The sequence below is a fragment of the Vanessa tameamea genome, chromosome 22, assembly GCF_037043105.1.
Source record: "Vanessa tameamea isolate UH-Manoa-2023 chromosome 22, ilVanTame1 primary haplotype, whole genome shotgun sequence".
In the NCBI taxonomy this organism is placed as follows: Eukaryota; Metazoa; Arthropoda; class Insecta; order Lepidoptera; family Nymphalidae; genus Vanessa; species Vanessa tameamea.
This window is the reverse complement of record NC_087330.1, coordinates 7,092,895-7,105,200: the sequence shown is the minus strand read 5'-3', so window position 1 is coordinate 7,105,200 and position 12,306 is coordinate 7,092,895. Positions and strand designations below refer to the sequence as shown.

Below are 12,306 nucleotides of genomic sequence, written 5' to 3'. Positions count from 1 at the left end.
TTTGAAGGGCCAGTGTAACTACAGGCACAAGTGACGTAACATCTTAGTTCCCAAGGTTGGTGGCGCATTGGTGATGTAAGGAATGGTTAATGTTTCTTACAAAACCATTGTCTATGGGCGGTGGTGGCCACTTGCCATCCGGTAGCTCATTCGCTCGTCCGCCTGCCGATATCATAAAAAAAGGGTTACCATATTATTCTACCCGTGCGAAGCGGGGCGGGTAGCTAGTATCTAAATAAATCAAAGTTAGCATGCGGTAACTGAATGAAATTCTTTAATCACTACCAAAGATTATGGATTGGAATTGTAGAGTCATCACAATTCTTTTTTCACATTGTTATCGGAGAACTCCGTCAATTATGAACCGATTTGGTAAATAATTTAATTTGAGTGGTTGAATTATATTCAAATTTTGTTGTTTAAATTTTATATTATTAAAAGATAATTGTTAGTGCACACAATGCTCGGTATTTCCCTTCCCTTGACCTTTTAATAGAGGTCGCCTGGAAGAGATCGCTATAAGAGATAAGGCATGCCTTTGCATTCTTTATATTTCACTTGTTGCATACTCCACACCGTGTACAATAAAGAATAAACAAATAAAAAATTAATAGATGTTAGGTAAAATTCCTGAGATAAAAAGTAACCGATTTACTGTTCCGGTTTCCTATAACTTATCCGAAATTTCATTCAGATCCGTTCAGCCATTCTAGCGTGATTTTGTAACAAAAATCCATTCATTTTGAACTTTAATATCTATAATATTATTAAGATTGATCAAAAATATTTATAAAGATATATGCAAAGAACGGTACTACAATTCTAACGACCATGAACCCTATTTAATAACTAGTATATAAACACATACATATGTACATAATTATATTACGTAATTACTTATGTATTTCTGTTATTCAATCAACTCAATTATGTCTGTGAAGCATAAATTAAATGAATTTGTAATTGACTATTTAATTATTTATGTTACATTTTATGTTTACAAAGTTACACGTGATAATACGAATATAATGTTTATTTATATTTTTGTATATAATATATGTTATATATAATTATTTTGTCAAACATTGATTATAGGGTTCGTTTTGAAGAATTTATTTCGGATGACAATTAAGTGTTTCATTTAAAATGAGACTTAACGTTACATTTATTAATTACATATTGTAACTTCTGGTATACAATCAATGAAATTACGATTTAAAATTAATTGAATTGCGATATTTAACTTCAGTTTATAAAATAAAAAAGCAATTGGGAAGAGAAAAAGAAGACTGATTACACTTACAAAACAATACGAGCACAATTTTTGAACTTAGAGCTTGTATTTTTTTTTTTTTTATGTAATTAATCGGCCGTGCACTGAAGATTTGACCGCTTGTACTTCTATATTGTATGTCTTTTTTTTAATTTGCGTGTCTAAAAAGTTCGTTCCATTTCTCTCAATAATCATCATTAAATATTTAAATAGATTAAATCTCTATTTGGGCTCACACTACAATACAGAATAATACATATACTGATTTTGTTTGTTTTTTTAATTTACATATATTTTATATTTGTGCTTAAACAATATGTTAATCGTAAGTGGTTTGTACCTCACACCTAAAATGTTTACGTTAAATAGAAAGATTTTTATTTATTATGTAATACCAGCTTCTTTTATTTTTAAATCAATTAGATGAGTAATTTATACCTGTTTTGTTAACGTTTGTCGGTTAACTTAACTTTGTAGTTATTTTAACAAGTAAAACATCTCATGTTTACATGAGATTCAATTAGGAGGTAAACGCTAATGCGCCGATTACATTGATGTAAAGTACTGATGACAAAACAAAGTTGTATAAAAAAAAAAATACATAAAAAAACATAACTAAAAGTTCAAATATATTTTCATCGATTGTTTTTAATATAGAAGGTATATATTAATCATATGGAAATATAAAAAACAGTAACTATATCACGACATAGTACTATATTACTATTCCGTATGAAATCATTTCATATTTCAATCGTGAAGTGTTGAAAACCGACTTAATATGATACGATATGCATGCATCAATTATTATTACTAGACGAAAACCCGGCTTCGCTCGAGTAAAATAAATAAAACTAAAGGTTTATTCATTACTTTTCATAAAACATGTACTTTGTCATAAACTTTGATCTAAAATTTATTTTGGATAAGTTTCCATCGAGTCTACCGTAACGCATAAAATTATTATTTAGAACGCACATTCTGAACGCACCCGTAAACGTCAAACATGGCCGCCTCGTTTTTGAAGTTGAACTGTCATTTCATTGAATTTTATGGATTAATTATCGAAATATCTCGTTTATACGAATTTTGCTGATATATGTTGTCGACTAAGAAATAATTATTTTTTAACGGTCTATAATTGTAGATAGTTTTCGATCGGGTCTATCGTAGACCTGCACGAAATTATTAATACAGAAGAAAATAATCAAATTCGCATCTCAATTTTTAAACTTTCACGATGTCACGTGTTCTGCCGCGAGTTTCGAGTTTTAATGACAAAGGTAATAAATGTAATATCGAATAGATGTAGAAATTTGTAATCGGTTGTATTCGGAAACACGAAGATTTCCGAGCGGCATTAATATTACAAACATACAATACAAAATGACTATTTCATAATAAAAACATTGAGACGTCAATGTTTCACTAATCTAGATTCTGGAGGCGTTGCGGAAGACAAGACTGTGCCAGTGAAACAGAAACTAAACGTGACTAATTACCAATTTTGTAAGTGATGGCGCAATTCACACTTTATGAGAACGAAATCGTTTGTAAAATACAAGATGCCTGTCCGGACTTCGTACGGATGAAATAAGATATTCGTTTTTTGAACGCCACCTACCGGGTCTATATAAACTACCCAACCAGTTAAACAATTACAAAAATATTATCAAAATTGGTTCAGCAATTTAAGAGTAATTAAGTGTCATACACACATACAGAAGAATTATGTTTTAGAAGAATTTAATAATTTGTCAACTATAATTATATATTATATTATAATTTTATTCCTTGAACTATTATATATTAATACTGTTCTTGCAACTAGTCCATATTGTGAAGTTGGTTTGTATCCTCTATTCTAAATAAAAATACTAACTAACGACAAATATATCTAACAAGACTTACATAAGTTATCCTAAGTTTATAAAAAAATATCGATAGACATGGATTAATAATCTCGCCACTTATAAACAGGCAACAAATGATAACAAAAACACATGTGAATTCGATCGTTCAGAAATATTAAAATAAACATGATACTTTTATAAATTACACTGTTTTTATCATAAAAAATAATAAAAATTGTCCTAATCTATCGTAACACAATATAATATGTTCAGAAGTTTCCAGAATAACAGCAACCGTGTTACATCTAAAATATATAATCTTCCACCAAGTTGATTTTTATCATCAAATAAAGTTATTTTATGCTGCTTTTTTTTAAATCAAACCAATCTTTTGATTCGTGGCAAACTGTTATTGACATAGGATTGTAATGAAGTATTTTATAAATTTGATAGGTTTTAGCATGAAAAATTAATGTATGTTCTCAAGTTTGCAAGTTTGGGTCCTTCTACTGTATATACAGGAGAACTGCTAGAGTTCATATATCTTTTAATATGTGGCTATACGATATACATTTAAATTTATCTTTATGTTAATAATGTATAAATATATGTAGTAGTCAAAATCATTAGAACGAATATGACGTTACAACGTTATTTTGCAACGTGATATATGACATTTTATTATAATTTCAATGTTTCACATACCTAAATAATCATATAATTTCAAACGACACCTTCACAATTTTATTCCTTGAACTCTTGACACGATGAAGTTGAAATTGGTCATTAATTTTATTGCAGCGTCGTAAAGAGTGTTGTTTATAATTATTTTACAAATTATTAATATTTGTAAATAGAATTATTTATGTTTTTTTTTTATCTAATGAATAACTGAACACAGAAATATAACTTAGAACTTAATAATTAAAAGATTAAATTTTATAATTAAAAATAAGAAAACAAATAAATATACAGTTCATAGGGAGAAATTCCCGAAAATTGTTCCGAGACATTGTATTCATGATGCGAGCGCTTTAGGATATTATTATGAGCGCTTTAGCAAAGCAAAATAATTGAGGATTCAATTTTTTATTAATACTAGTTGCCGGTCCAGACATCGTCCGGGTGAAACACGTTTTTTTTTTACTTCGATGCGATCTCATCGCCACCTCCGCGAGCAAACTAAAACATCCAGGGTCCACCACTAAAATACTCACAAAAAAATCATCCAAATAGATTAGGAGTTCAGTTACATACACACGAATAGAAAATGTGTGTATACAAAACTAAAATGGTCTAATATGTTAATATTTCTTTGAAATATATTAGAATATTCTAAAAGCACAGTATCGTAAAAAAAAAATTTACACACAGAGAATCGAAATCAAAATCTTATCCAATTATTCTCGACTTTATAAATTTAATAATTAATTTATTTTTGTTCAAAAACAACAACTCAAAATGGTTGTATTTTCATAAACATAGTAATAAATTTACTAATATAAAAAGTGAACATAATATGTTTTGCTGTCGGTACAACAGATGCGTGGCGTTGTTGTTATAGAGTAAGTTAAAAATACCCCCAAGAAAATATTTACCCAAGGGGTATTAACTTGACAAGAGATACTTAACTTAAATGTTTTCAAATCGTTTTAAAAATAATTTTAACAAATGACGCTCGGTGTAAATATAGGTAATTATTAGGAATAATACTAATATTATCGTATCATAATAACTCAACGGTTTAGGAAATCCTAATCCGGAACAAATAGTGTGCAAGTGATTTCTTATATCATTATTCATTGTTTTGAAGCTTGAAGTTTCCTTCGTAATGTCCTCGACATAAAACTCACCAAAAAAAAAAGAACAAGTAATTTTTTTTAAATTTGAATACAAATTTTTGGCTGTCAGGTACAAACAATCTTTATAAATTATAAACATATGTGTGTGTTATATTGATGTACACGCTATATGATAACAAAGTTTTATTAAAATCCATTCAGTAGTTTTTGCGTGAAAGAGTAACAAACATCCATTCATACAAACTTTCGCCTTTTTATTATTTAAAAAAACAACACATATAAACATAACATACTATATAAAGTTGTTACTAATTGTTGAAGCACTCGTATGTATTTTGGTAACATTAGATGGCTTGCATCATTGCAAGAGTGGATTCAAGTGCCTGCGTATCACGATTAATTAGTACATTCAAATCATAATTGCTCCGGAATGATTACGTGCAGGTTGTATGCATATGGAATGCATTTTTACTCGACTATTTAAAAAAGGAGTGTTATGTGTTTAGGATTCATGTCTCTATGTGAGTTTATTCCACCTTAACTTAATACTTGAACAGATTTGGATGTATGGCTTGTCATTACAATCCTTAGATCATCCCGAGCGACACTGGCTCTAAATGATGAATTGATTAATTCGTTCATTCAAGACAGTCTTGTTTAAAAAAGTTAATTAAAGCAGCCCTTTCCCTCCCAATTAAACTTAAGGAATTAAAAAATAATCAACTCGTGACAGTGAATTTACGAAACATCGGTCGAGTACTTGAATAATTTATAATTATTATGTATTATCGAAAAATAAATAAGTTTCGAATTTTGGCGATGTTGTCATCGGAAATAAATTTAAAATTAAATAACTAAAGCGTAGCAGGTATAACATATAATGATATATTAATCAAGTAGTGCATAATATAGCAAAACTATTAGCGAATTGCAAATATAGAATATGTAAATCTATGGTTTGTTTATCTTAACTCCTTGGAATAGGTTATAATACTCGTTAAATACTAAGTAAATATTATGTTCGCAAGACTGGGATTTAACTAACGTTTACGTCATCAGATACCAAATAAAATTAAAAGATCTCTCCAATAAACTAGTGGAAACTTTGGTGATCCAAAAGAAATATAAATATCTTAACTTTTCCGTTGATTAAATACATTTAATGGCATTCAATATAAGTAAATATTTATATTTCTATAAAGAAACAGGTAATTTCGAAAATAGTTTGAAATATATAATAAGATAAACTTAAATAAGATAAACTTGTTATTGTATATCGCATATACAATACGTAGTTATTTTAATGAATAAACTAGCGACATCTGGTATTGATATGCGGAACTGCTTAGTTATTAAAAAAAGAAACTTAAATAACAAAACAAATATATTTAACCTATAATTCGAATTAAGATTTCATTATCTCGTCCTCACGAACTACGAAACAGATTAAACAAACACATTTATCTATTCCGAAATCTCATGAAATATTTCATATATACTAACGACATCTATTATTGAGTAACAAAATTAACACACACAGACAATTCGTTGCGTGCTATGACCAAAACGAAGAGATTTAAGATATAGCAGTATTTATTTGGCCCAAAGTGTACTTATGAAATATTAAAAATCAATCAGCAACTTAATTAGAATCGATTAGTCTATTCCAAATAAATCGAACAAGAAATCTATTTAAGTTGCTTGCTTACAGTGGCGTGACGTCTTCAATGAATTACGATTGAATGCAATTTGTAGAATACAATTGCTTTAATTCGGCGGGAACCGGGTCAAGGGTTAGTTACAAGTGTGAACAATTTGTGTTTTATTGCATCTAATCTCTGACAAATCATTATTTTATTGGGTCATTCTTTAAGTAAAATATTTTTCAAGTCAAGAAAACATTACGTACACTTTATTGACCACAATAAGTTTTGGTAATACCTAAGACAATTTAATCAATAAAAAAAATATTAAATAATCCAACCTAGAGATTCAATGTATATGCAACGCCATCTAGCGATCGAAAGATTAAACAATCTCAAACTTTACATTCCATATTCAATTTTGTTAAATTTAATACTAAGCAAGTCTAAAAATTAATTGTTCTTATTACATTACTTTCAGTTGCAGTTTTGAAATGTATGCAACTTTTATTTACAAAATTATGTGCTCATCAGGATCCCTAAATTTCTAAAAGTGAAACTTAATAAAACTTAATAAATTCTATTCTTATTTGTAACAATGATACACCTCGCGATCTAGACACCACATACCTACTTAGAGGTATTCTGGATAAGCTATACAATTACGAGGTAAGAAAAATGTTAACAGTATTTGTAAATTCAATAATAGCAAGACAGACCAACGTAGTGGGTATTTTGAAGTATTACTTTACTTTGAAATTACACGGTACAACCGCAAGTCGATTGCGCCAAATTTACGTTACAAAATCAAAATCAAAAATCTTTATTCAATATAGAAGTGTTTACACTTGCTTATTGATTGTCAAAAATCTACCACCGGTTCGGAATTTAGCACCTCGGACCTGAGAAGAACCGGCGAAAGAAACTCAGCGGGATATTTTACGGTTACGGTAGAATACATAAAAAAAACGATGTTGCCACTATAAAAATATTAAACTATAAAATTTAAGTTACACGTTAAGGTACGAGAATTTGATAGGATAACGTCGACGCGTAAACAATTAGGAGAAACCTTTCATAAAAATGAAAGTGATTCGGTTTTTCGATTACCTACCTGCAAAGAGTAAAGGGCATCCTGGGAGAGGAAGACGGATTCTTACCCTCTAAAACCACACCGTTGATCGAGCTCGAAGGGGTTTCCGAATCGTTTTGAGATAATACATCAGATCTTTGCAATGCATTCGACAGAACATTTCCTTGGGAGGAAAATAATCTTGAACCGCGCATCAGATCGACGATGCATCTTGGTCATCCGGGGTCGTCCTGGCTGCTGTCCTCCCTTAATCGGCATTTAACAAGATTATATTAAATGCAACCTGACTACTAATATAATATATATTCATTCATGTAGACGCGCCCCTCCACGCGATTTTTGCGTTAAATTTTACTATCGACGTGCATTAGAATGAGTGAGTGAGTGTGTGTACAAGACAAAATCTTGGTGTGCGTGCAACGATTAAGATTAAATTCGTCAAAAAATACAAATTGCAATAATAAAAATACAAAATTATATTTGCTAATTTAATTTTATCAAAGATTAATCAATTTAACGAGGAGGAGACCGCCCTCGTGATTGAATAGATCTATATTACTAGGTAGGTATAATATATATGCACAAAAAAACTATTAAATTTAAACAAACTGTACTACTATTCGAAAAGCTGCCTTCGTATATGTTAGTAGGTGTGAAGTATCATGCAACTTTAAATACTCTACATAATCCCTTGAATTGTGTCAAGTATGTTACCATGACGATGGTACCATTTAAAAAATATAAAAATCGCATAAAATGCTATCGATAGTTGAACGTCACGGCGGTCAATAAACAATCGTGACCAAAGTCAATGAAATAGAAAAGTTAAACCTTTTAATCATCAACCTTATCGAATAACACAACATCAAACGATGTTTTGTTTGTTTTTTTTTTAATTTATGACTTAATAAGTTTCAGGATAATTAATATTGTATACTAAAATAAATAGCTGAAGTCAGGTCAATGTAATTGATATAAGAAAAACATATACTTATATCCATACGGATCCACCATATGGCTTTTTGGGCTTCAGCCCAGGGCCCCGTGGATTCAAGGGGCCCCCAGCTAAGTCAAGTCAAAGTCAAAAATAGATGATAATGCGAAAGAATCCATAACTTTATTAAATTAAACAGTTCGTATGGTTTGCAGCCCTGCGTATAAAAATTATATTTTAATAATTGACTTTATTTATTTGTATGTATCGCCGTTTTTTCGGATACACATATGTACATGTTGACTGAACCTATTCCATAATTGCATATCGATGGAAGCGTATAAAATTACATAATTAGTAATATATTTAATCACTGTAAACATTTACATTACTATTTTTTATTACTCTACAGAAAATGGAAACGAAAAATTCCATATAAGTGTGCTAGTCCTCAAAAAAACAGGTTGATATCAAAATGTAGTAAGTAACAATAAGTGAAAATATACAATAAATTCCTATTTACTTATAAATAAATATTTTTTTCTTTCATGTCAATTATTAGAATTTAAAAAAAAACCTGCTCACCTGCAAGATACAAAAAGACAGTATTTTTAATATCCTTATTGCGTATGTTACACTGATTGTGTAGTACAAGGAGCGCCTTGTATCTGTGTGCAAAAAAAATACTTTTATATAATTTATACAAAGATATATTTAAAAATTGCGTTGTTTGTTACAGGTGTTTAGAGTCGGTGTGATGGTGCGGTTGCCAGTGCTCCTGCTGGCGGTTGCACTGTGCCGCGCCGCCACACTCGACTCGGAGCTGGGCGTGGGCAAATCCATCAACATATTTATGAGGTACGAGTCTCGTTCTATATAATTATTACTATTAACGAAACATAAACATAGAAGAATCGTCCAGGAATCTATGATAATGGGGGTATCCTCACTTTCAGCCTTTTTTATGTTTCTGAGCAGGGGGCTCAGGAGATCAAATGCTTCATACTGCCCCTCTCTTCCACAATTTGAACAATTAAAGTAATGACTAAACAAAAATATCGTATCTATCTGGTTGGATTTTTGATGACATTTTTTTAAAAACAAAATTATTTAAAACAAAATTAAAAATAAATACTTTATTCAAGTAGACTTTTGGTTTTTAATAACACTTTTGAGTCGTCACTTACAGAATTATATTAAATCTAAAGTTACCAGCTCGGAAAAATGTACCGAGTAGAACCGGCAAGAAACTCACTAAATTTTAGAGTTCGAGATTTTATTATTTCCAGATGATTTAGTGATTTTTGCGTCAAACATATTATAATATATTATAATGTATTAGATGACTGGTCACATCTGGAGCTCTACCACCTATAATTCAGGATATTATAGGTGATATTTACAAAATAAGACGTCACTTTCATTACCGTCTTTACCATAGGACACTTACGGCACCTGCCCGTGCCCTCATCCTGCGTGGACCCCGAAGAACCAACAATCTCCTTCACACGTTTGTGCTCACGTTGACTGCTCGATATTTTCGAAAGTGATATATTTGTAAGAAATACCTAACATATTTATCAAAAGGCTATTGACGATAATCGATATTAAAAGTAGAAAGACGTGCTCTTCATAATAGAAATAAGTAAAATAGCCATAAGATTGTACAACCAATCAAGTTCCTACGAATTTACGAAAATTACCGCACCGTTTATTTGAAACTATACTCAAGGCCTGGCCATAAGCAAATTATTTGTACATGGTAGTACATATCTACCAAAAGGGCCCCAAATTCATGGGTGCCCAAGCCCAGCATAGCTTGAGACGGCTCTGATCACTTTACACAAATACACTGCCCATCAGGCCCGTCTTTACCCAAATTTCAGCGCATTGGAGTGCACTTTATTTAAATCGACAATTTAAAAGGGAAGATATTAGTCACTTAGAAAATCAATTATACGAGGATGTATTTGCCTTACGTTATATGTTTCATTCGACTGTTCATATGTTACACATGTGCAGATGTGTGGCTTCTCATCCCTCATGCTGTTAAATTTGTACTCGGATTGGGTAAAAATATAGCCAAACGGCTCAACTCTGCGTCCATTACTCTATTGGTATCCCTGTTATATGCAGCTGTATCACTGTAGTTAGTCGTTTGGTGATTTCTTATTCAATATAATTCACTGCAGCCATACTTAACGGATAATAGCGAGCATCGGATATATTATAATTGTGAAATATAAGACTGAACATAGGTATATACAATCTCTAATCCCTTCTAGTATACTCTCATAATCCGGTGGGTGGTCCAGCACGCCCTTAAAGCTTAAAGAGTTCAAGTTTATGTGCTTTCCAAGGTACTGGGGGCAAATTCTACTAACTTATAACGGTAATAATACGTTTCAGATTTTATTCAAATCCAACTTCGACTATTCCTGACAAAAAATAATTTTAGCTTAATCGTACCTATGGACCAATTGTACCTATTAATATCGGCTACGATCCAACTTCGACCGAACCGCAACGAATATGTTTCGATTTTATTGCGATAAATTGACAATTTATTAGTAGAACTAGTTTTCGCCCGCTGCTTCGTTCGCTTCAGATATTGGTTCTCAGGTATTACTCACACAATATCTTTTCAATTTGAGCTATATTATTGTAAAGTTTCATTAAAAACCATTCAGCAGTGTTTGCGTGAAAGAGTAACAAACGTCCACACATAAAAACATTCGCATTTCGCCCTGTAAATACTACCCACATTTTAAGTCCAGATTGATGTTGAAGAAATCTTGACAAAAAAAACAAAGTACCCATTAAAATCCTGTAAAATAATATTATGACGTATAATAACTAATTAATTAACCCATAAATATATTATTTCATTTATAGTTATTATAACGTAACGTTCAGGAAGGATTAATTCACATTACTAACGAAAAAGGAGCACCTGAGAATTTTTATAGTTCTTTGTCAGCAATCATAATGAGATAATTACTCAACTTTTATGAGTTCCTAGTACTTGCCAAAGATCATATTTATGTTTAATAATAATATTGTCATGTATTTGTTGATCTATATATATAATTTAATTCACCTTCATTTATTCCGTAAATAGTACGTGAAATCTCAGGGTAATCAAAATATTTATAAATTAGGCTTATTATTCGACAAAATACAATATAGATGATAAAAAGGCTGAGGTCATAATGAAGATGGGTTAAAGTAACTACTTTTTTTTTAAATCTGCGTTTAGGACAAGCGACCGAAACATTTAAAAGGATTGCATTTGTAACAATATGTGCATGGAATTTAATCGGATTAAGCGCCAATTATAAAAAGAGCTTAATGCCTTTTAAGGCTAATAGCTACAAACTATTTAATGTTATTGTAATTCAAACAATGCAATACTAGGTATTCATATTTCATAACAACTATTTTATTACCATATTCGTTTGTATATACTTTGGAAATAAACTAGTTTAAAAATCAATCGAAACACGCTCTTATTACTAATAGATTTAAGGGCTCATTTGGGTTATTTTTTTTATCATTGTAATTTTATACATTATAGTCAGTTTATAAGTATTTAAACAAAATAATCCTAAGCTCGTCGAGAATGAGACCAGAAATCACTCCAAAATGTTGAGTACGTTATATTGTTGGAATTTAAGTCGTTATATTGAAAATGTTTCCTAAAAACTA

At 30.5% G+C, this 12,306-nt stretch overlaps 1 protein-coding gene across 2 annotated transcripts in view; it reads left to right on the top strand.

Annotated features, from left to right (window-relative positions):
* LOC113397652 (torso-like protein) overlaps nucleotides 1-12,306 on the top strand; it is a 65,974-nt gene that overhangs the window by 46,066 nt on the left and 7,602 nt on the right. For both annotated transcript variants that reach the window (XM_026636073.2, XM_026636071.2), the window contains exon 2: nucleotides 9,338-9,456. In XM_026636073.2, coding sequence (XP_026491858.1) covers nucleotides 9,356-9,456 — 101 coding nt within the window. In that variant the 5' untranslated portion in view covers nucleotides 9,338-9,355. The remainder of the gene's footprint in view (nucleotides 1-9,337; nucleotides 9,457-12,306) is intronic.